The sequence below is a fragment of the Canis aureus genome, chromosome 5, assembly GCF_053574225.1.
Source record: "Canis aureus isolate CA01 chromosome 5, VMU_Caureus_v.1.0, whole genome shotgun sequence".
Classification (NCBI taxonomy): domain Eukaryota; kingdom Metazoa; phylum Chordata; class Mammalia; order Carnivora; family Canidae; genus Canis; species Canis aureus.
Genome location: NC_135615.1, coordinates 72,862,439 through 72,888,535, shown reverse-complemented (window position 1 = coordinate 72,888,535; position 26,097 = coordinate 72,862,439). Strand labels below are relative to the sequence as shown.

The 26,097-nt window shown below is 38.9% G+C and overlaps 1 protein-coding gene across 3 annotated transcripts in view; it reads left to right on the top strand.

Moving 5' to 3' along the window:
* Window positions 1–26,097, top strand: part of PHACTR4 (phosphatase and actin regulator 4) — a 102,865-nt gene that overhangs the window by 4,238 nt on the left and 72,530 nt on the right. For all 3 annotated transcript variants that reach the window (XM_077898871.1, XM_077898870.1, XM_077898869.1), the window contains exon 2: window positions 20,321–20,374. Coding sequence is in view for 2 of the 3 variants with exons in the window: in XM_077898870.1 (XP_077754996.1) it covers window positions 20,359–20,374 (16 nt within the window). In the remaining variant the exon portion in view is untranslated. The remainder of the gene's footprint in view (window positions 1–20,320; window positions 20,375–26,097) is intronic.

Sequence of the window (26,097 nt, the reverse complement as noted above, 5' to 3'; positions counted from 1 at the left end):
TTCTGATTTGGTAGACTGTGAAGGAAGGCATTACAGAGGAAGTGATTTTGGAGCTTGTTCTTGAGGGGTGAATAAGAATTCACCCAGTAGACCTGTTACTATTAAGGTTATTCCAGCCTGACTCCCCCAACCACCACCACGCCTGATCAGCCAGAGGAAGCAGTTTGGCATAGGAATGGATGGGGGAAAGTTTGAGGTGTGTGTCTGGGAAAGAGTGAAGTCTGGTACAGCTAAGAGGGTTTTGGAGTTGGTTTTTAACATTTTTTGGTTCAGATGCCCTCTCAGAAATTTGAGAAAAGCAATAAATTTTCACCCAGACAACTGCACATACACAAAGATGCATATAATTTTAGAGGGTTATGAAATACTTAGGGGGTCTCTGGACCCCTGGGCTTGAACAGTTAATAGAGTGGCTGGTGAAAGGAAAGTTTGATGGTCAGTTGCTGAGAAGGATTCACAGTGCTTTGCTAAGGCATTATGCTTAGGGAATTGTTATACCCTCAAAGGTTTTTAGAGCAGGTAATTGCCATAATCTGATCTGTTTTGAAAGGTGTTTGCTGTCTTAGGGTAGGTTAGGGGGTTTAGGAAGATACTTAGAGTAAGTGCTAGAAGAGTTGGATTTTGAGGGACTTTTTGTTTGATTTGATTTTAAAAGATGGGAAAGATTTGACATCTTTGAAGGTGAAGGAAAAGGAACCGCATAGAGGCAGATACTGAAGATTGGCACAAAAGAAATGGGAGATGATAAAGAAGCCTTGGAAGGAGATAAAATTGAGAGCTGATGGAGTGGTGAGCCTTGAAAGTGAAACATGAAAGGATGGAGGAAGATGTGTTTGGAAGTGATGGAGATGGGAATTAAAATTGGAGTAGTCACCAGCCACTTACCCTGTACACTGATCTAGGTACCTTTTTTTTTTAAGTAAGCTCTACAACCAGTTGTTTTTGTTTTTGTTTTTGTTTTTAAGATTTTATTTATTCATTCATGAGAGACACACAGAGAGAGAGAGAGAGAGGCAGAGGCAGAGAGACACAGGCAGAGGGAGAAGCAGGCTCCATGCAGGGAGCCCGATGTGGGACTCTATCCTGGGTCTCCAGGATCACACCCTGGGCTGCAGGCGGCGCTAAACCACTGCACCACCGGGGCTGCCCCTCTACAGCCAGTTTGGGACTTAAACTCATGACCTCAAAATCAAGAGTTGCATGCTTCACAGACTGAGTTAGGCACCTTAGATACACTTATATGTGTTATTTAATTTTCCAAAAATTCTGTAGAGTGGGTGGGCATTCCCATTTGACAGTTGAAGAAATGGCTCAGAGAGATTAACTTCATTTCCCAAAAGCACCATATAAGTAATGGAAGAGATCTGGAATCCAGATATATTTTGACTGCAAAGCTCAGGATCACAATTTCTGCCTTATAAGGTCTGTTAATGTCTAGTGACCTCTTTTTTATCTTTCTTTTCAAAGGAAGGGGTTAAGTTATCTTCAGAATGATAAAAGGCTAGATAGAGTGGGTTAGCCAACTTCAGAAACGGTTAAAGTTTTGGAATAGCAGTTGTGGAAAAGGTAAGGGAGCCAACCAAAGATGAGTGAATGGGCCACTGACCAGCAGTTAGGGCCTAGCTGAGATTAGACACGAACTTTCCGCTAATACTTGCATTCTGTCTCCTGTATTCTCAGCAAAACAGCATCTCTTGAGTGCCATCGATTGGTATGAGCCTTAGAAGAAAACACACTATATTGTCGTAGAAAGCTTTGGTGTCATCATCTCTAAGCAGGTCACAAGCCTTGTGCTTCAGTTTTCTCATTTCTTAAAAGAGTACTCTGGATTAGTTGGTCTCTCAAATTCTAAGATTTTATGATTTGCAACCAAAAACATTCCAGGGGATTTTAGGAGAGGAAGTGTGTTTAGTGTCGGTTTGATTTTTAGGGAAGAGGTGGTTAAAACTATACAGCTTTCAGATTCGAGCTTGATTTTTCAGTTTAACTTCTCTGTTATGTTTAAAACACGAGGTGTTGGGATCCCCGGGTGGCTCAGTGGTTTGGCGCCTGCCTTTGGCCCAGGGCGCGATCCTGGAGTCCTGGGATCGAGTCCCGCGTTGGGCTCTCTGTGTGGAGCCTGCTTCTCCCTCTGCCTGTGTCTCTGCCTCTCACTGTGTGTCTCTCATGATAAGATAAATACAATCTGTAAAAAAATAAAATAAAATAAAACACGAGGTGTTGGTTTTGACCATCTATCTGAAAGCTCTGACCTATTTACTCAATATAATATGTTTCCTATCTTTGGAGTCTGAAGACCTGGGTTCTACTTCCATTTCTACCATGTTGTCACTGATTATTCAAGTCAGCTAACCTCCTTAAACTTTAGGTTCCTCATCTGTTAAAAAGGATAATAATCACTTCTTTGGGGATGTGAGATAAGAATATAAGTAAGAGGTCTTTGTAAACTGTGTGGTGTTTAATAAATATGAGAAAATATCAGACCTGGCAAAGGGAAAAGTAGTATTGTGATGAGTGCTATAGGTGCATCCTTCTATTCAAGTGTACTGAGTGGCAAGGGAAATCTCTCAGGATGTGAGCTGTCAGTGCACTGATTTAGAAATTTATTTGTAGTATGTGATGTTACTGGATATTTTTGTCAGGTAAACATTTCAAATCAAATCTAATTTTAGTAAAATCTGTGGCCAAAAAACTCTCATTGTTAAAATTCCCTACGTTTATTCTTTCAGATGTGAACTTGTTAGTCACATTTCCAGGAGTACTATTTAGTTAAGTGTTGACTGTATTTTATTTAAGAATAGAAAACAATCGGACAGCCCCGGTGGCCCAGCGGTTTAGCGCCGCCTTCAGCCTGGGGTGTGATCCTGGAGACCCCGGATCGAGTCCCATGTTGGGCTCCCTGCATGGAGCCTGCTTCTCCCTCTGCCTGTGTCTCTGCCTCTCTCTCTCTCTCTCTCTCTGTCATGAATAAATAAATAAAATCTTAAAAAAAAAAGAATAGAAAACAATCTTATGATTGTCTGACAAAACTTAAGTGCTCTTGCTTATTAATTTGTTTCCTCTGTGGATGGCTGATTCTGGTGGAACTCGACATGTTCAATTTCTTAGTGAGAACTCCCCTTCCCCATCTTTACCCCGCAACACACCATCGAGTTGATTACCAATGTACTTGATTCTCTCTATGCAGCTGCTTATTCTCTCCTTTGCACTTTGGTAGGAAATACAGTATGAAAAATTGGTGTAAAAGATTAATGATTCCTCCTTACCTTGAGTGATCCCAGAGCACTTTAACCGTGTCTCTGTAGGTCACTTTTCCCTCTTGACTTTACCTCTTTACTCTCCCAGCTAACAGTATCTGTTTGTGGAAATAAACTGGAAGATTCCTGTGTTGTGGATTTTCATTTAACTATTACAAATAAGGCTGCCACATAGGTTTTGTATGTATAACTTTTTTCTTTTAAAATAAAATTACTGGACAGCCTGGGTGGCTCAGTGGTTTACTGCTGCCTTCGGCCGGGGTGTGATCCTGGAGACCCAGGATCGAGTCCCACATCAGGCTCCCTGAATGGAGCCTGCTTCTCCCTCTGCCTGTGTCTCTGCCTCTCTCTCTCTCTCTCTCTCTCTCTCTCTGTTTCTCATGAATAAATAACATTTAAAAATAAAAAAATAAAATAAAATTACTGGGGGGCACCTGAGTGGCTCAGTCAGTTGAGCATCACACTTGATTTTGGCTCAGGTCCTGATCTCAGGGTTGTGAGATTGAGACCAACAGTAGGCTCCACACTCCTGCACTCAGCTGGGGTGGGCTTAAGATTCTCTCTCCCTCTCCCTCTGCCCCTCCCCCCCAATCTTGCACATGCGCACACACTCTCGCTGTCTCAAAATGAAATAAAATACTTTTTAAAAAACCTTGTCATCTTAAAAAAATGAAATTACTAGATCAGCAAATATGAACATTTATATAGTGCTTGATTGGTATTACCAAACTGCTGACATCAGTCTCCTCTAATTTGCAGTGCCACTAACAGTTTACAGTACTTGTTTATTCACAACCGACCTTATTAATAATGGATTTTAATATTTTAAAACAAATATATTTCCAGCTTAATAGTTGTAAATGATACGTAAGTACTGCTTTAACTTTAAAAGTTTTTGAGTATTGCGGATGCATACTGTTTTAACATTTTAATTATTAGGACAGTGAAACATTTATTCCTATGACTGTAAATTCTTTTCTTTTTGCTCATTTATCCGTTTGGGTCTTTATGGCCTTAGATACTTTTGTAAGCCTTTTATTGTAGATGTTAATTTATTTTCAAGTATATTGAAAGATTTCCCCCATCTGTGGTATTTGTTTTTTATTTTCTTACAGATTTTAATTTTTTTAAATTTATTTTTTAAAGATTTTATTTATTCATGAGAGACACAGAAAGAGGAGAGACATAGACAGAGGAGGAAGTAGGCTTCCTGTGGGGAGCCTGATATTGGACTTGATCCCCGGACCATGACCTGAGCCAAAGGCAGATGCTTAACCATTGAACCACCCAGGCACCCAAAGATTTTTTTATTTTTAAGTAATCTCTACATATAATGTGGGGCTCGAATTCATGATCCTGAGATCAAGAGTCACATGTTCTTCTAACTGAGCCAGCTAGGTGCTTCTATTTTTGTTTTGTTTTGACAGAAACCTTCATGCCACAGCCACTCACTGTTTCCATTGTAATTTCTTATATTTCTTCCATCATTAGAAAAATTATTTCTCCTTAGATGGATTAAATACTTTATGAATTCCTCAACTTCTGTTTCTATTAGTCTTTTTTTTTTTTTTTAACTTTTGGAAAAGTCAATTTTAATGTATGGGATAAAAATGTTCTAAGTTAATTTTTTTCATAATGGTATATATACAGTTATTTTTACTAGCAGTTGTTTTGTGAGGACATTTGGAGCTTTGGAAGACACTAAAGTATTCATTTTAATCTTGAGCTACTAATATCTACCTAGATCATTAGAAATTAAAAATTGTCACTTCATATAAGGTGTCAAGGTTATTTTAAAAATAATAAGGTATATTTTTCACACTAGTGTTGAAGATGTATTCCGTTCTTATTTACCTCAGAATTGGGTTCATAGAGAAATGGTTGTTCTTTTGGGGGTTAATTGTTTATTAAATAAGATTAAAAACTGGAGCCCTGAAACACTCCCTCCTCCTCTAGTGAGTGACAAGAAGAAAAGGGAGAATTTCTAAGGGAGACTTACCTCTTCTTCCCTTTCCTCATGGCTAAATCCCTATTAAAAATGCTTTCAGTAGATACTGAGAGTAACTGTATAGAACAAGCCACAGGGTGTGAAGAGTACTTCCATTTCCTCTCACTTGCACACACCCTCCTGTTCCTTTCACTGAATTTAAATTTGAGGGAGAACTTTAGGATTCAGGATATGGGTTTGTCTTTGCTTTATGTATTAAAAGGTAACACAATGCCTCTTACCTATTGGTGATACCAATAAGATTGGGAATTTTTCTAACAGTCTTATATGCTCTAATGTTTATATAAAAGTAGATAACTGGCTTCTGGAACAGCATCTTTATGTAATTGGGAGAGGGCTTCATCCTTTCACTTTAGCCACAGGCCAATAAGAACCATTTTGTTAAATGAATGTATCTTTGCAATCTGTAGCATGAGATAAATAAGTCTGTTTGTTTGCAACTACAGTAATCCTTGCACACTTAGAATTTACCATGTTAACCTTCTTTAAGAGTACAATTCAGTGGCATTAAGCACCTTCACAACATTGTGCAGCCATCTCTACTATCCACTTGCAAAACTTTTCCATCATCTCAAACTGAAACTATCCAATAAATAGTACTTCCCATTGTCTTCCCCTCTCAGCTGGTGATAACCTTTATTCTACTTTGTGTCTCTATGAATTTGCCTATTCTAGGTGTCTCAAATAAGTGGAATCATACAATATTTGTCTTTTTGTGTCTTGAGTATTTCTTTGTATTTTTTAAGCTATCTCCTCTTTGTCCTTACAGAGAGAAGAAAATTTATTTTTTAGCAGTCAGAAGCTCCGCTCTAGCCTCTTAACTCTCTGTTTAACTGTCTTTAGGGCATTGGTGTTAAGGAATTAATAATAAAAGGTTTAAGGGATTTGGTAAATAAAGTATTTTTGTGTGTGCTAGTGCTTTTGGAGGGCAGAACAGAAAGGGAAAAATTAAAGAGCAGTTGTTGAGCAACTTTTTCCTTTTAACTAGAAGAGATTAAAAGGGTTAACCTCTTACACATCAATTATGCCACATTAAATTCCTGTAAGTAATGACCCTATATTATTTTATGAGATATTTATACTTGGTATTACCATGATCCAGACATACACAAAACTTTTTTTAAAGTCTATTTAAGTCCATCTTTCAACAGATCATTTCTATGAGGTTTCCAACACCATAGAAATCTATGTAACCAAACTTCACCTATTAGAAAGAAACTATAATTGCCTGAAGTCCAAATTTAGTCCCAATTATTTGAGGAGAAGAAATTATATGATTAATTCTGATCTGCATTATCTTGAAAGTAGGATAACCCTTTCTGAGATCTGTATTTTTCCTGAAAATAATATCCTTTGTAATTCACTAATGATATTTCCTTGAGAGTACTTTTGATTATCAGTGAGCCACACCTCTATTTTAAAGAGCTGATTCATGAGTCTTGTGGTAACAGAAAAGACTGTGTTTAACTAGGAAGAGGAGGAGGTTAGTTTTTCTTGAAAGGGGTATTAGTCCAATTTTTTTTTTTTTTTTTTTTTTTTTTTTTTAGGTAGGCTCCCTGCCCAATGTGGAGCCCAACACAGGGCTTGAACTCACAACCATAAGATCAAGACGTGAGCTGACATCAGTAGTTGGACACTTACCTGGGTGAGCCACCCAGTTGCCCCTAGTCCCATTTTTAAGTCTTTACCCTTAAGTAGTATGTTAGGTTTTATTGTGCTTAAAAATAAACTCTTCCTAAGTGTAACTTTTTTTTTGAACAGACTTTAAAAAACAAAAATTTTTTTCTGTCACTAATAGCTTTCATTCTTTGTTTCATTTTGAATGTCCAAGATAGCCTCGAGTTTAAATACAGATATAAACGAATATGCCAAGAATATATAGTTTTTCCTAGCAGGATATATACTTTTTGAGATATTGTTGGTGTCCCGGTTGAACCAATACTAGAAGGAAGAAGACAGTGGAACAGTATTTTCAAAATACTAAAAGAAAAAAAATCTATCAACCGAGAATTGTGTATCAGTAAAACCATTATGTCAAAAATAAATTTAAAAGAAAAAATTTCAAACAAGGGAACTGAGAACATATTCCCATAGAACCTCTCCAGAGGAACTTCTGAAGGATATACTTCAGGAAAAAGGAAACTCTTGTTTCTTGGAAACAAGAGTCTGAGGTGCACAAGGGAATGATGAGCAAAGAATAAATGTACAATAAAGAAACATCTTATTTATAGATATAAAAATGGGACATACTTGGGGTGCCTGGGTGGCTCAGTCGGTCATAATCCTGAGGTCCTGGGATCAAGCCCCACATCAGGCTCCCTGCTCAATGGGGAATCTGCTACTCCCTCTCTTTCTTTCTGTGGGCTCACGCTCTCTCTCTGTCCAATAAATAAATAAATAAAATCTTTTTAAAAAATGGAAAAAAAAATGGAAAACACTCAAATATAAATAGAGAAGGGGTTTGAAGTGAAAGCATTCCAAGAGTTCTTATATAATTAAGGAGTAAAGATACTAAATTAACTTTAGACTTAAGGTAAAATATTCATATTAGTCTTTTAGAGGTAATAATAAAAGAATAGTAACAGAATAAAGATAAGTAGAAATGAGGAAAAGGAATGAGAAAAAAATTGATACAGCAGAAGAGAAAAAAAAAACTAAAGAGTGGAACTAATGAAAAATAGAAAATACGGTGGTTAAAAGGAATACAAAATATCTCTTAATCACAGTAGAAATAAATTAGATGTTTTCCCCAAAAACTCTATTTAAAAGACAAAGATGGTCCAAATAGAGAAGTAATAAAGGAGACTGAATAAATGAGAGATAAACTATTCATGGATTAGAACACTTAGTATTATAAAGAGGACAGTTCTCCCTAGTTTGATTTTTTTTTAATTTTATTTATTTGTTCATGAGAGACACAGAGAGAGAGAAAGAGAGGCAGAGACACAGGCAGAGGGAGAAGCAGGCTCCATGCACGAGGAGCCCGATGCAGGACTCGATCCCAGGTCCCTGGGATCATGCCCTAAGCTGAAGGCAGACGTGCAACTGCTGAGCTACCCAGGCGTCCCTCCCTAGTTTGATTTGATTTGATTTTTTAAAAAGATAATTATGTATGTATGTATGTATGAGAGACAGAGGCAGAGGGAGAAGCAGCAGGCTCCTTGTGGAGCAGGGATCCCCACACGGGACTCAATCCCAGGATCCTGGGACCACAACTTGAGCTGAAGGCAGACACTTAACTGACTGAGCCACCCAGGCACCCTCCCAGTTTGATTTTAGATCAAATGTAATTCTAATCAAAATTCCAGTAAGTTTTTTTCATGGAATTTGACAAGTTGATTCTAAAATGTGAACAGAGCAACCAACATATTTCTGAAGATAACATGGGGAAACTTGTCCTACCTGATTATAAGATTTATTGTAAAACTGATTATTAGACTGTCTGGCTTTTGGCCCTGGGATAAAAAATAATAGACCTGTAGAATAGTACAGAGTGCTGGGAGAGAGACCTATAAATATAGGGAAAGGGATATGTGACAAAGGTGGCATTACATATCAGTGGAGAGAAGATAAATTATTCAGTAATGGACTGAGATAATTGTTAGCCATGAAAAAAAAGGATCTCTATCTAATACCATACACAAAAATCAGTTTTAGGTACATCGATGATCAAAATGTGAAGGGTAAAACTTTAAAATATTAAGAAAATACAGGAAAATATCTGTCTTATCTCAGGTCTTGTATATATTAACTTAGTAATAAGTTAAAAATAGAAATAAGATAGGGTGAAGGAATAGGATATGATGGAAATGGATGTGCCATTTTAGACAGGGTAGTCTGGGCAAGGCCCCTCTGAGCAGGTCATATTTGAGTTGTCATGTGAAATAAAGGAGCGAATCATGCAATTTCTGAGAAAGGAGCATTCCAGGCTGTCTGAACAGCACCTGCAGAGCCCTGGGGTAAGAATGTGTTTGTTGGGATCTCTGGGTGGCGCAGAGGTTTAGCACCTGCCTTTGGCCCAGGGCGCGATCCTGGGGATCCAGGATCGAATCCACGTCGGGCTTCCGGTACATGGAGCCTGCTTCTCCCTCTGCCTGTGTCTCTGCCTCTCTCTCTCTCTGACTATCATAAATAAATAAAAATTAAAAAAAAAAAAAAAGAATGTGTTTTTTGAATTACAGAAGCAGCAATAGGGTAGTGTGGCAGGAAGAGAGTGAGCAAGAGTGATAAGTAAAGTCTGTAAGAAACGGGTTAAGAGTATGTAGGATCTCAAAGGTCATGGTAAGAAATTGGGAGTTAATTTCAGATGTAATAGGGAGACATGATCTGCTTTCCTTTTTTAAAGGATCACCCAGAGCACTCTGAGGACAACACAACATAGGAGCCTGAGTGTGGAGGGCAGCCTGGGTGGCTCAGCGGTTTAGCGCCGCCTTCGGCCCAGGTCGTGATCCTGGAGACCCAGGATCAAGTCCCATGTCAGGCTCCCTGCATGGAGCCTGCTTCTCCCTCTGCCTGTGTCTCTGCCTGCCTGCCTCTCTCTCTCTCTCTCTCTCTCTTTCTCACTGTTTCTCATTAATAAATAAAATCTTAAAAATAAAATATAAAAAATAATTTTAAAAAATTTTTAAAAAGCCTGAGTGGAAGAAGGAAGATTGATTAGGGCATTGACACACTAGTCTAGGCAAGATGTAGCCATAGCTTGGAGTTGGGTAGTGAGAAGTGTTTAGATTATGGATATATTTTAAAGGCAGAGGCCGTAAAATTTAGTGATGATTTAGATGTGGTTGTGAGAGAAAGAGAAGACTCAATCATGACACCAAAGTTTTTGTCCTGAGCAGTTGGAACACTTAAGTTGCCTCTTAACCAAGATAATGATCCAAAATAGCAGCTAACATACTTGCCAGCAATTTATTTATTTATTTATTTATTTATTTAATTTTTTGGTAAGTGTCATACATCTATTGCCCTAACTATTGAGTAGGGGAGGCTGGAGGAAGAACAAGTTGGGCGTGAGGAATCAAGAGTTGTTGTTTTTGTTTTGTTTTGTTCTGTTTTGTTTTTTAAAATATACTACATTGGGGCATCTGGGTGGCACAGTTGGTTAAACATCTGCCTTAAGTTCAGGTCATGATCCCAGGGTCCTGGGATTGAGCCCCACTTTGGGTTCCCTACTCAGAGGGGAGTCTCCCTCTCCCTCTACCCCTCCACCCTGCTTGTGTGTGCTCTATCTCTCTGAAATTAATAAATAAAATCTTTTAAAAATATATATATATATATGCTGTGTCTGAGAAACTTCTTAGATTGCCAAATAAAGATGTTGTAAGGCTGTGGATATACTAGTTTGAAGTTCAGAGGAGAAATTCAGTCTGGAAATATGAATTTGGAAATCATCAGTATATATATATTATACTTAAAGCCATAGAACTGGGGATCCTGGGTGGTGCAGTTAGTTAAGGTCTGACTCTTGGTTTCAGCTCAGTTTGTGATCTTAGGGTCATGAGATCAAGCCCCATGTTGGGCCCCACACTCACTGTGGACACTGCTTGATATTTTCTCTCCTTCTCCCTCTACTCCTCCTTCTCATGCTCTCTTTCTAAAATAAATAAATCTTTAAAAAAAAGCTATAGAACTGGATGAGATGATTAGTCAGGGTTCATGTTTGGGGTGTTACACTTTTTCTAGGAGGGTTTAGAAATTTAGAGGGCTGATTTTGGATGTCATAATAACTAGGGAGGCTGTGGACATTTAATGTGGGGGGAATACTAAATGAGAGTTGCTAAATATCCTGCAATGTGTAGAACAGTACTCAGTAAAGAACTGACCCAGCCAAAATGCTCATGATGTTCCAGGGAGGGAGAAAGTGAAGATAGTGAAGAGATGGAGATTCAAGAGCCAAATCTTAGGGCTCAGCAGCATTTAGAGGCCAAGAAAAGGAGGTTCTTGCAGGGACTACATCAGTTGAAGTAGGAGGGAAAACAAAAACCAAGAGTTCATAGGCCCCAGTTTAGGGAATACTTAATTACTGAGCTGTGAGAGGCAGTGAGAATATTTTGGATACTATCGTGTCTTCAGGCAATGAAGATGAAGAGAGGGATGTGTGTGAGATATGTTTTGGAAATGACTCATATGATGTGGAGGATGAGATTTCTGGTTTGAACAACTAGGTGGATGGTGGTGAACTAGGAACCTGCCAGAAGAGGAGGGAATAAAGATGAGTGAGGTAGATAATGAATTGTTTTTGTGTATGTTGAATGGAAGTTTGTGAGGATATCTGAGTGGAGGTGTTTAGTGAGTTGGACATGTGGATTTGGAGCTCATTCATTTAAAAATTAGATATTATTGTGTACTTACTGTTTTCCAGGCACTATTCAAAAAAATATATATATATACATATATCTTTTTTGTTTTAAGATTTATTGGAGAGAGAGAGCATGTGTGTGCATGGGGGAGGGGCAGAGGAAGAAGGGGAGAGAGACTCTCAAGCAGACTGCACTGAGCATGAAGCCCAACTTAGGACTCAATCTCATGATTGTGAGATCACGACCTGAGCCAAAATCAAGAGTCAGGTGATTAACCAACTGTGTCACTCACATGACCCTCCAACTATTTAACAACAATTCTAGTTGTTAAAGATATAGTAGTGAAAAAAAATAGGCAAAATATGTGTCCTGAAAGAATTTATATTTTAGTGAGAGAAGAAAATAAACATAATAAAAATAAATTTAAGGCACAATGTAGAAGATAAGCGCTCTGAGAAATAAAAAGATGGTAAAAGAGATAAAGCAAGGGTGAGTTGGGGTGGAGTAATGCTGAATATTTTTATTTAAAGTTGGGTCATGTGGGCAGCCTGGGTGGCTCAGTGGTTTAGCACCACCTTCAGTCCAGGGCATGATCCTGGAGACCCGGGATTGAGTCCCACGTCAGGTTCCCAGCATGGAGCCTGCTTCTCCCCTCCCTCTGCCTGTGTCTCTGCCTCTCTCTCTCTCTCTCTCTCTCTCTGGTGTGTGTGTGTCTCTCATGAATAAATAAATAAAATCTTTAAAAAAAATAAAGTTGGGTCATGAAGGAAAGCTTCACTGAGAATGCAACATTTTAGCAAAGACCTAAAAGAATTGAGGAATGGATATTTGAGGGAGGAACATTCCAGAGAGAGTGAATAGCAAATACAAAAGCCCCTAGCATGCCTGGCAGGTTCAAAAAACAGTAAGGAGGCTCACCTACCTGAAGCTTAGTAAGGGAGAGAGTAGTTGAACATGATGGAGTCATTGAGAATGGTCATAGGGCCTTATAAACTGTTGAGTATTTTGCCTTTTACTCTGAGCTTTTTTTTTTTTTTTAAGATTTTATTTATTCATGAGAAACACACGAGAGAGAGACTGAGAGAGACAGAGACACAGTCAGAGGGAGAAGCAGGGTCCATGCAGGGAGCCTGATATGGGACTCTATCCCGGGTCTCCAGGATCAGGCCCTGGGCCGAAGGTGGCGCTAAACCGCTGAGCCACCCAGGTTCCCCTATTCTGAGCTTTTGAGAGAGATCTGGACTGAACATACATATAGGTTTAGGCATCATCTGCATGTGGGTGGTTATCCTAGGAACCATGGAAGTATTTCTAGCACAGGCATTTGGTTAGGTGGAGACACAGAGTAGTCTTCTACAAAGACTACTACTTGGGATTCTTCAGCAAGATACCCTTCTGTGGGATACCAGGGTGGTGCAGTCAATTAAGTGTCCAACCCTTGGTTTCATGATCTCAGGATCGTGAAATTGAGCTCGGTATCAGGCTCTGTGTAAGTGCAGAAACTGCTTGAGACTCTCTCCCTCTGCCCCTTCTGCCCATTCTCTCTCAAATGAATAAATCTTTTTTTTTTTTAAGATTTTATTTATTTATTCATGAGAGACACAGAGAGAGAGAGAGGTAGGAACACAGGCAGAGGTAGAAGCAAGCTCCATGCAGGGAGCCTGATGTGGGACTTGATCCTGGGCTGAAGGTGGCACTAAACTGCTGAGCCACGTGGGCTGCCCTCAGATGAATAAATCTTTAAAAAAAAAAAAAAGGTACCCTTCTGTTCATGATTCTCTAAGGACAGAGGTGTTTTATTACTTGAAACTTTGTGTTAGGGTGCCTGGGTGTCTCGGGTCAGGGGTCTACCTTCAGCTCGGGTCCCTGAACAGGGAGCCTGCTTCTCCCTTTCCCTCTGCCTGCCACTGCTCCCTCTGCTTGTGTTCTCTCTCTCTCTCTTTCTCTCAAATAAACAAAATCTTAAAAAAAAAAAAAAAAAATAAGAAAAGAAAAAGAAACTTTTTTGTTAGCTAGCCCAGGATCATCACTCTGATTATCTAGTAATAATGTGGTTAACAGCAGTTGAGATACTATTAATTCTGTCTTCTCAATCTACCAGCAAATCCTATTATGTTTACAACCATTTTCAGATGTTCAATTATTTTTTTTCCTTTTTAGATTTTATTTATTTATTTGACAGAGAGCACACACTGGCAGGGAGGGACAGGGAGAAGCAGGCTCCCAGCAGAGCAGGGAGCCCTGTCTGGGATTCCATCAAGAGCAGGATCAAGGCCTGAACCACAGATGCTTAACTGACTGAGCCACGTAGGCACCCAGAGGTATTTGATTCTTGATTATTACTGCTATGCCATTACTTACATATCAGACATTTATTCAGTGCCACATATGTCTGAAACAAAGTGCAGACCTCAGTCTATTACCATGAAAGTTTGAATGGAACTTTGTTTACATTAATGATTACCCTGTGTTGAGGCTTCTAATGACTGTAGACCGTATTAATTCATCCTTCTCTAATTACTTTTATACTTGTTGGAAGGTTAATACTCAACTGATTTGACCTCCCAGCTAGTTTTTTGTTTGTTTGTTTGTTTGTTTGTTTGTTTTTTGGTGGTTGCTCTGGGGATTACAATTCACATTTTACCTTAACACAATCTAGTAATCTTGTTTAGGTATATACCAATTTATTTTCAGTATAGCTCTGTTCCTTTTCCCCTTGGTACTATTCTTCTTTTTTTTTTAATAAATTTATTTTTTTATTGGTGTTCAATTTGTTAACATACAGAATAACACCCAGTGCTCATCCTGTCAAGTGCCCACCTCAGTGCCCGGTACTATTATTCTTATATAAATTATGTATTTATATATCACAAGCCCATTACCATGCTTTTATAATTATAGCTTTATGCATTCTTTTAAATTAGATAGGGAAAAAATTAAGTATATACACTTATACTGTCTTTTTTTTTTTTTTAAGATTTTATTTATTTATTCATGAGAGACAGAGAAGCAGGCTCCCCTGGGGAGCCTGATGCCGGACTTGATCCCCAGACTGCAGGAGCATGCCCTTAGCCAAAGATAGATGCTCAACCGCTGAGCCACCCAGGCGCCCCTATACTGTCTTTTATATTTACCTATGTAGTTACTTTTGCTGTTGCTCTAGAGAATTTTTTTCAGTTATTTTACTTGTCAATTCTAGAAAATCTTTCTTTTTCTTTTTCTTTTTTTTTTTTTTTAAGATTTATTTATTGATTGATTCAGAGAGAGCAAGAGAGAGGCAGAGACACAGGCAGAGGGAGAAGCAGGCTCCATGCAGGAAGCCTGACGTTGGACTCGATCCCGATCCCGGGTCTCCAGGATCACACCCTGGGCTGCAGACGGCGCTAAACCCCTGGGCCACCGGAGCTGCCCTCTTTCTTTAAAAAAATAAAAAAATAAAAAAATAAAAAAAATTTCTCTTGCTACTCTCTATTTGATGAGGCATTATGCGCATACTTTAGTTCTTCAAACACGGTTTTCTTTAGTTCTTTGAAGTATTTAGAATAGCTTACTTAAAAGTCTTTGTCTAGGGGTGCCTAGGTGGCACAGTCAGTGGAGCATCTGCCTTCAGCTCAGGTCATGATCCCAGGGTCCTGTGATGGAGCCCTGAGCCCTGCATCAGGCTCTCTGCTCAGTGGGGAGCCTGCTTCCCACCCTTCCCCTCTGTTGGCTACTCCCCCTGTTGTGCTCTCTCTCTGTCAGGTAAATAAATCTTTAAAAAAAATAAAAGGACAGCCCCCGTGGCCCAGCGGTTTAGCGCCTCCTGCAGCCCAGGTTGTGATCCTGGAGACCCAGGATCGAGTCCCACATCAGGCTCCCTGCATGGAGCCTGCTTCTCCCTCTGCCTGTGTCTCTGCCTCTCTCTCTCTCTCTCTCTGAATAAATAAATAAATAAAAATATTTAAAAAAATAAAAAAAAAAATAAAGTCTTTAAGCACTCCAGGGTGGCTCAGTTGGTTAAATATCTACCTTTGGCTCAGGACATGATCCCAGGGTTCTGGGGTGGAGCCCTACTTTGGGCTCCCTGCTTAGCAGGTAGTCTGCTTCTCCCTCTCCCTCTGCCCCTCCTGCCTCTTGTGCTCTTCCTCTCTTGCTCTCTAACAACAACAACAACAACAACAAAGTATTTGTCTAGTAAGTCCAACACCTAGGCCTCCTCAGGTACGGTTTTGTTGACTGCTTTTTCCCCTTATATAGACCATACTTTCCTCTTTATTTATGTATCTCGTAATTTCTTCAGAAAACTAAGTGTTTTAAATAATGTGGCAAGTCTGCCATTCAGATTCTCCCCTCCCTCCTGTGGATTTCTTGTTGCTGTTTATTTAGTGACTTTCCTGGACTAAATATCTGTAGAGCCTGTATTTTTTGTTGTATATGGCCACTGAAGTCTCTGCTTGGTTGATTTAGGGTTAGCTAATGATTAGACAAAGACTTCCTTAACTGTCTTGAACATTTAAATTATCCAGTAGCCTTTGCCAAGGGGGCTCTGTCTGTTGGCATATATTTGCAACGTTCCCTGCAGGCAATTTACAATTTTCCTTTAGCCATTACTACTTCCTGCCTGCACAGAATTTCAAGGTCAACCAGAGGTAAGATATCAGGGCGCTTTCAGGCTTTTCCTGGGTATGTGCACAGTCTGCAAATGCATGTGCCCTTCTAGATACCCAAGGGTTTCTAGAACATCAGGGTTTTCCAAAGTCCCTTATAGACCTCTTGTTCCTGAACTTTATGGTTTTTTTTTGTTCAGTGTCCTGTTAGACTCTAGCTGACTGATATCACTGCCTTAGGCTGTGGGGATGTTAAACAGCTGCCACTGACTATGTTTTGAAAAATGTCTGAAGGATAGAGCTATTCACACAGAACAAACGGTGAGTCAGGTCAAATAAAGATAAGGGGAGCAGTCAGATCACGTACTAACGGCTCTCTGGGGCTGGCGCTTTTCGGGAGCTCCAAATTTATTCTGTCCTTTTCAGTAGCTCCTCGGCTGCTGGTTTCCATAGCCACTGTAGTTGTGAGGTTCTTGGTTTTCAAGGCTAACAGAGTTAGGGAGATGGAAGTGGGAGTCAGGCTAGTTAAAATGCCATAATACTCACTGATCTTACCAAGATTCAGTTGTTGTTTTAGTTACAATAAAATATACACAATATTTTGTGTAAACAAAGTTTACCACTTCTTAAAGGTATAGTCAGCAACATGAAGTACTTTCACGTTGTTCTATAACCATTGCCACCATCTATCTTCAGTACTTTTTCATTTTCCTAACTGAAACTTTATAACCATTAGTGATAATTCCTCATTCTCACTTCCCCTCAGCCCCTGGAAACAGCATCTGACTTTCTGTCTCTGAATTTGACTGCTGTAGGTAAAGTGGAATCATACAATCTTTTCCTTTTGGGTTTAGCTTATTTCATTTAGCATAATGTCTCAGGATTGACATTGTTGTAACATATGTCAGAATTTCGTTCCTTGTTCAGGCTGAATAATATGTTCCACATTTTATTTATCCATTCATCTGTTGATGAGTATTTGGGTTGTTTTTACCTTTTGGCTATTGTCACTAATGCTACTATGAACATGGGTATACAAATATGTGTTTGAATTCCTGTTTTCAGTTATTTTGGGTATATATCCAGAAGTAGAATTGCTGGATCATGCTATGATTCTGTTTTTAATCTTTTTTTTTTTTTTTAAGATTTGTTTATTTATTTATTCAGAGAGAGCGAAAGAGAGGCAGAGACCCAGGCAGAGAGAGAAGCAGGCTCCATGCAGGGAGCCCAATGTGGGACTCGATCTGGGGTCTCCAGGATCACACCCGGGCTGCAGGCGGCACTAAGCCACTGCGCCACCGGGGCTGCCCTGTTTTTAATCTTTTTAAAGTAGGCTCCACACCTAGGGGGAGCTCAGTGTCGGGCTTGAACCCACAACCCACAACCCTGAGATCAAGACCTGAACTGAGATCAACTGACCCAACTCAGTTGGGTGCTTAACCAACTGAGCCAACAAGGCACCCCTAAGTTTTTTAGGAACTGCCATGCTACTTTCACGGTGGCTGCACCATTTTGTTAGAGTACACAAGGGTTCCAATTTCTCCACGTCCTCTTAACACTTGTTATTTTCTGTCTTTAATTTTGATAATATAAGCTTTATCTACTTTTTCTTTTTTTTTTTTTTTTTAATTTTTATTTATTTATGATAGTCACAGAGAGAGAGAGAGAGAGAGGCAGAGACACAGGCAGAGGGAGAAGCAGGCTCCATGCACTGGGAGCCCGATGTGGGACTCGATCCCGGGTCCCCAGGATCGCGCCCTGGGCCAAAGGCAGGCGCCAAACCGCTGCGCCACCCAGGGATCCCTATCTACTTTTTCTTTTGTTGCTTATGGTTTTGGTATCGTATCTAAGAAACCTAATTGCCTAACCAAAGGTCATAAATTTAGACCTGTCTTTTCTTCTAAGAGTCTAATTAGTTTTAGCTCTCATATTTCAATCCTTTATTTATTTTGAGTTAATTTTTGTGTGTGCGTGTGTGTGTGTTTTAAGGTTTTATTTATTTATTTATTCATGAGAGAGAGAGAGAGAGAGAGAGGCAGAGACACAGGCAGAGGGAGAAGCAGGCTCCATTCAAAGAGCCCGATATGGGACTCATCCCCGGTCTCCAGGATCAGGCCCTGGGCTGAAGGCGGCGCTAAACCACTGAGCCACCCAGGCTGCCCAGTTTTTGTGTTTTCTATCTCATTTATTTCCACTCTAATCTTTACTGTTTACTTTTTCCCCCAGTGTCTTATGGTAAAGATTAGGTTATTGATTTGAGATCTTTCTTTTTAATGTAGGTGTTTACAGCTGAATGTTTCTAAGTACTGCTTTAGCTGTGTCCCATAAATTTTGACATTTTGTATCTTCATGTTTGTTATATGTGTTGAGAGAACAGCTCCTCCAGAATTCTGATTGGCCTCTCTTCCTGGGGGATACTTAGGATGGGAAGGTTGGTGTGATGAACTGTATCTGGGCTGTAACTGGTCTCCATGTTACAAATAATAATTATTACCTCCCTCCATTCTCCGTTCAGGTTCCCCTTGTCCTTAGCCGCCATCTCTTTTTTTTTTTTTTTCTTTTTTTTTTTTTTTTAAGTAGGCTCCACACCAGTGTGAAACCCACCTCAGGACTTGAACTTGTGATCCTGAGATCAAGATCTGAGCAGAGATCAAGAGTCAGATGCTTGCAGTATCTGGGTGACTCAGTAGAGTAGGTGGCTGACTCTTGGCTTGACTCAGGATTGGCCCATGTTGTGCTCTGTGCTTACTGGAGAGTCTGCCTGAGAATTCTCTTTCTCCGTGTCCTTCCCCTGCACATGCTATGCCTTTCTCTCTCTCAAATAAATACATCTTTTAAAAAATTACCTTTACAAAAAGTCCAGACACTTAACCAACTGAGCCACCCCGGTGTCCCCCATCTCCACCAATCTTTTTTTTTTTAATATTTTATTTATTTATTCATGAGAGACACACAGAGAGTGGCAGAGACACAGGCAGAGGGAGAAGCAGGCTCCATGCAGCGAGCCTGATGTGGGACTCGATCCCGGGTCTCCAGGATTATGCCCCGGGCTGAAGGCAGCGCCAAACTGCTGAGCCACCCAGGTTGCCCACATCTCCGCCAATCTTGATGGCTAGTACTTCGTGGTATGACCTAAACCCTCATTACTTAGGGATCTGAACCACTAGTTACCATGCTTTTCTCAGGCCAGAGTATCCAATTTGTTTACTCTCAGAATTGGGAAAGGGAGTACCAATAGGTACCCAAATGGGTCATCTGGGTTCCAGATATATTGTCATTGTCCCCTTCTAGAACAGCCACCCTACTTCTTTCTGATAATAAGGATCAGTTAATCCTGCCAAGATGGTAATTCCTCCTTATATCTAGGGATCACGAGCTGGGGCGGCTTTAGAGAGTTTCAAAACCGCAAGAGAAATAGGAAGCAAGATTGGGCAGACTGATCCTAGTCTAATTAAGGGATAGGGAGATTAGATATCTGTACTCAGTCAAATTTCTTTCAAAACATTCTTTTATTTTCATACTTGAGCATTCTAAACTGACAACTTACTTTAAATAACTTCTACATTCTTTAGGCAAAGCCAGTTCCTTCTAAGGTATCACTCATACCCTTTCTCAGGTACTTACATGAGTTTTGTTGTGGGGGGGTATTGTTTTACATAAAAATTTTCCTTTTTCCTTATACCCTCATAAATTCAAGTTGGGGATTGGAAAGGAAACTTACTTGAGTAAACTGAGAATAATATATTTTATTTTTTTAAGATTTTATTTATTTATTCATGAGAGACACAGAGAGAGAGAGAGGTAGAGACACAGGCAGAGGGAGAAGCAGGCTCCATGCGGGGAGCCCGACATGGGACTCGATCCCAGGTCACCAGGATCACACCCTGGGCTGCAGGCGGCGCCAAACCGCTGTGCCACCGGGGCTGCCCGAGAATAATATATTTTAAAATGAAAATTAGCCTTAAATGTCTTACGATATTTTTATGCTATATATCTATATCTCACCTGTCTTAAATCCCAGTAGGTAATATTCTCATTTAATAAATTATACATTTCTATAATGTTCCAATTTTAAATTTTAATCAGCATTACTGAATTGGGTTAAAAAAAAACGTAAAAGGTGATGAATTTTATGTTGTAAATATATCATTTACCTTTTTCTCTTTTTAGAAACTACACCCCACCTCCCTAAACTGGTTAATAGTGGCATGGAAGATCCATTTGGTAAGTATCATCTGCATTTTTCTTAGTAAATGGTATTTGTGGGCCCTTTTTTTTTTTTTGGCCTTTTTTTTCTCAAAAAAAATCATATTGCAGACTAGGAAGTACTTAAAATTTAAAAGAGGTGTTTAAAATATGCATCAGCAAAGAAAGGGATTAGAGGCCGTTTTTCTTGTTTAACCTTAGCATGCTGGAGTAAGATTTTGATTCAAGCATTTTATGATTCTTTGCCAAGTGTAAAGACGTCTGAATCTCCTTTTATACCAGTGTAACTTGAAGTATAGTAAAAATGTTACTAATGTTACATTCTACTCCTGCCCAGTTACCCCAGATAACTAAGGTCAGGTACTTGGGCTACTGGTACAAGTAATTAGATAGCTCAGGTTAATAGCTGTTGTCTTGCTTTAAGAAGATGGCTGAACACTTGGCAAGGTCTGAATTTCTCCACTGCTGTTAATGACCCTAAATGGCTTCATTAGGACCTTGGGTTCCCCTCCCCACCCAAGGGTATTTTACGAGTTCATCAGCATAATCCTCAATCTGAACACTAGAGGGCAGTCAGTACTTTTGTCATAAATTTTATTACCAAGAATTTATTACCAGATTTATCTGGAGGGGATTACTTATGAACAGTTTAGTAAATCGAGTTGATTTTGGTTGCTTGGTGACAAATCCTAAAGAACATGTACATATGACAAACTAGAGGAACATTTGACTACTCAGAGGTGGTTACTGGAAATTTATTTTTTCTCTTTGACCTCTTTACCTCACCTAACTTAAGCATAACTTAAGTTTAATTGGATCTAATTAAATTTATCATTAAATTAACTAAATTTAATTTAAATTTAAATGTAACTTAAATTTACTAAGGAATACTAAAAAGAGAGTTGCTATGGTAGTTAGGGTTGGTCAGTAGTCAATTGAAACGTAAATCGAAATGTACTTTTGATCACCAATATGAGAAAAAGGTTGTGTTCTGTGCTAGTGAGACTCTTCCTCTTATACTTTAAATCTTGGAATCTGTAACTTGATTAACATTTATATTCATAATGTGGATTCTAGAGAAAAATGGAATTTTCTTAGTTGCTTACAAAACATATAATATTTACTGGTTTATGGTCTGCTCAATACCACCTGATAAAGATAAGAATTATGAATGTAAAATAAGTTTGTTTCTAAGAAGATAGAGCCCCTGTAAGTTAGGGTGAGAATTTTGTTGTAATTAAATTAGCTAAGAATTATGTAGATAGATTGAAAAAGAATTATTTTGTTGTATTCTAAAAATAGAAGTGAGGGATTTTGACACATCAGGTTCCAGAGGGGACAGACCTATAGCCTAACCTATGTCACTGGCAACAAGTACTGTCAGTTTTCTTTGTAGTGATAGATTCACTTTTGTTCAGTTTTGAGAAAATGCCTATCAAATATGTAAGCTTGGATAATATAGTTACTCTTTAAGTAAAAACAGTATTTCATGAAAAAAACCTCAGTTCAGCTTGCAACACAAGTGCCTTTACTAAAGGTAGCAGTTATACTTAAGTTTATGTTATGTCATATATTAAGTATATGTCATTTCCTCATACAGAATAATAAAGGGACATGTACTGAAGGATTGAGATTTATTAAAACTAATAATTTTACAGCTTTATCAAGGACATTCTTAAATTAAAACTGGCATTATTTTTAACTGTAATAACATGATAATGAAGACCATGAGTCCTATTACAGTTTGGTGCTGCTGCCTTGATTTGTGTTAAGGTACCAGCAGGTACTTGATTTGAGTAAGGTACCTTTTGCTCACTATTGCTTTTGTACCATTGATACAAGTGTCAACACTGTGAAAAAGGTGAATATTCCCTTAGTATTACTAAGTATATCTGTGTACCTCTTAGGCTCCTGGAAGAATCTCGGGGATCCCCAGGCATCTGGGGACCACACTTTCTTCAGTTTCCTGAGGTTTAAAGAGTCTATTCTATGGAAGAAAAGCAACTTTGGCAAAGTCAGGACTTGTCCTGGAAATTGTATTGGGCAGGGCTCCAGTGTGGACCCAGTCTTGGACAGGTGACAGAAATATGGTTAGACGGTGTGAGCTGTTCTCTGATTCCTCCCAAGTTGACCATGACCCACCTACAGCTTTTGGGAGTTCGGTTAAGACACTACTGTGGAAAAAAAAAAAAAAGACACTACTGTGGGATGAATTGAGTGTTCTGAGTTCATTAAACAGCTAGCTGAGTATTTTGAGGAGAAATTCATCAGCATTTAGTGAAGATAAGCTGAGGACCAGGCTTACCTGGGCACTACATTCTTATATTCAAGAAGAGGGCAAATGGCAGCAGAGATTGTAGTGACAGCCACCTTCAGTATATCTCTTGAGTCACACTGTTCCAATCTGGACAGCTGTTTCTCTGGGTGTGGTGCACAGCTGTCATCCTGGATAGCCCTACTCAATCTCATGTCTTTCTCTTTCTTGATTGCCACATGCTTCGTGATGCTAGGCCTCCCAGAAGTTTCCTGATTCTCACCTCATTTTCCTTTAGCTCTGCCTCCTGGAGGATTTATTCATCTTTATCATCAATTAAAATTTTCTACTCTTATGTTCTGAACTTCTAAATCTCTTTTGTTCACAGAATATTTCTTTCATCATATCCTTTTATTGTCCTCAACAAACTTTCTTGGCCTTGCACAGTCCCTTTTCCCCTAAAGTTGCTTTTCTCTGTTTGTTTTGATCTGTTTTATGTTAGAGTTTTCCTCTGATGTCTCCTAATAATTAGCTGTCTGCTCATGATTAAGAGTGAGAAGCTTTAAATTACAAGCTTTAAACGCAAAAAAAAAAAAAAAAAAAAGGCTTTAAACGCATAGGCTGAATACCTCTGGGCCTTTCTGTAAGGTGAGCTTCTTGTCTGTCTCGTTGAGGAAGAAGCCCCAAGTCAGTAGGAGCTTATCTTCCCGTCACTGACTAGAGGTCTAGGAGGTAAGGGGTGAAGAGGATTGGTGGGGAGCATTATTGTGCACATGGTTGTCCAGTTCCCTTCAGCTTTTAGTGCTGTGTTCCCACCATCCACTGTCTTTTCTGTCTCCAGTCCAGAAGCCAGTTGTTTTATCCCTTCCAAGAAATAGACCTCTTGAATTCTACCAGTGTTGGTGTGGGATGGACATTCAAAGTTCATGGAGTGGGGAAGGTGATAAAGGAATCAAATAGTTTTCACCTTAATTCTCTTTTTTTCCTTCCCTTTCATCCCCAGTTTCAAAAGGACCTGATAGTGAAAGTATTATTCATTAATAATAATTTTTAGTGGAGGAGTTGGGGCGGGGGAGTAATGGCTGTACTATACATTAAGTGCTGGAGGAAGGAAGGGTCCAGGAAAGATGTGTGTACAGTTTCTGCCACTGTGACACTTATACCCCACTGCTTTTAAAAATGGTTGTTACTGCTTCTGCTTTCTTCTTTCTTCCCTTATCATCTGTTATGGGTTAACAGCCACTCTTCCCATGGCATGCCAGAAGAGGGACTGAAACCCTGTCATATGAAGCTCCTAAAGGTTTTTGGGGTAGGAGAGGATCTGTATACTATATTGCCTTCCCAAAATCTTCTGACAACTTTTTAAAGTTTCTGTATACCCTCCCTTCCATAGAAGTGAACACAATTTGTTGAAAAAAAATTTTTTTGGTATGTGTTTGATGAAATAATTGTTTAACGAGATACATTATTAGTATGAATCCTGAATTTGAAGCTAGTTGCATATTTGTTCATATGCATGGTATTCTAGGAACAGATTTACAAGATAATATCTCCTTTGGATTAAAATTTGTATCACATAGAGAAAATGAGAAGTGGTATGTTGAAGTAGAAAACAAGCTATATCTAAGCAAATAAAATTAATTATTTTCTTCCTATTCTGTAACTGAATTTATAAGTCATTATAATGTTATAATGGGGTTTTTCCTAGCTATTCAAGGACATATGTTAAGGAGCCATGCTCAAAGCTAATGCACTTGACTTCGAAGTTCATAGGAAAACAGTATGCCTGCCTGGCTGGGTCAGTGGAGCATATGACTCTTGATATCAGGGTTGTGAGTTCAAACCACAAGTTGGGTTTAGAGGTTACTTTAAAAAAAAAAAAAAAAAAACTTAAAAAAAGAAAACAAAGTTCATGGGAAAACATTTTGTGATGCTATTATGTTGTTATCACTTGAAGTTCAAAATGTGTTTAATAACACAGCCTGCACTCCCTCTCCTTTATGAATGAAGACCAAAATATGAACTTAATTAGTTTTGAGATCCTTAGGGAGTAGGAGGTAAATTCCTTTGGAATTAAACTATGCCAAAAATGATATTTGTTCTATTTTTTCTAAGGTTTTGAATAGAAATTTTAAAAAACATTATTAAAAACATATATTAAATATCTTCCTTTCTTGGTAGGACTATAAACTTATGGAGGGCAAGCTCTTTCTACTGTTACATTCCACTGTCCAAGAGTAAGCACACAATACATATTTGTATGTATTTCTTACTGTGGTTTTAAATTTTCTGTGTAAAGTAGAATTACCAGGGGTGCCAGGTAGCTCAGTCAGATAAACAGCTGACTCTTGGTTTCGGCTCGGATCATGATCTTGTCATGATCTTAAGCCCCACATCGGACTCTGTGCTCAGTGTAGAGTCTGCTTGAGAGTCTCTCCCTCTCCCTCCAGCTCATGTTCTCTCTCTCTCATAAATAAATCTGTGAAAAAAAAAAGGTAGAATTACCAATCTTTTTTTTTTTTTTAAGGTTTTATTTATTTATTCATGAGAGACACAGAAAGAGAGGCAGAGACACAGGCAGAGGGAGAAGCAGGCTCCATGCAGGGATCCCGACATGGGACTCGATCCCGGGTCTCCAGGATCACACGCTGGGCTGAAGGTGGCGCTAGACCTCTGAGCCACCCAGGCTGCCCCTAGAATTACCAATTTTAAGGGAAATAGAGTGCATAGAACATCAGCCTCTGTAAACTTTAATAGTACAGATACTGTGTAATTTTTTTTTCTGTCATTAGAAAAAGATGAACCATAGTGGTAATGCAAGCCTGAAAAGTGGTAGTGGTGACAGTTCTGACTCTCTCTCATCTCTTTTCAGCATTTTTCATCCCTTCTGACTACTCCTTGTCCTAGAACATCATAGCAAGTGGGATAAGTCGGATAAATGTGTAGACTAGTTTCCATCTGAATTTACTTTTGCATACTGAGCTCTTATCAGTGTGTCATCAACACTGCATAGGCAATGATTATAGAAATTAAACTTAAAAGGAAGTAATAGGAGAGATGAATGGCTTTCACTTATCATTCTGTATTTGCCTGTATGGTTTGCATCTTCAAACTAAATACATGTGTTACTTTTATTTTTCAAAACATAAACGGAATTTTTTTTTTTTTTTTTTTTTATAAACAGGGATTTTATCTGGGTTGTACTGTTAAGGACATTTTTGTTTCTTCTTTATATTTCTCAGTGTTAAAAATAAAATTTATAGGTGTACCTAGGTGGCTCAGTGGTTGAGCATCTGCCTTTGGCTCAGGTTGTCATCCCAGGGTCCTGGGATCAAGTCCCACATTGAGCTCCCCATAGGGAGCCTACTTCTCCCTCTGCCTATGTCTCTGCCTCTCTCTGTGTCTCTCATGAAAAAATCTTTTTTTTTATGGTGAAAAATTTTATATTTATATATATTTTTTAAGATTTTATTTATTTATTCATGAC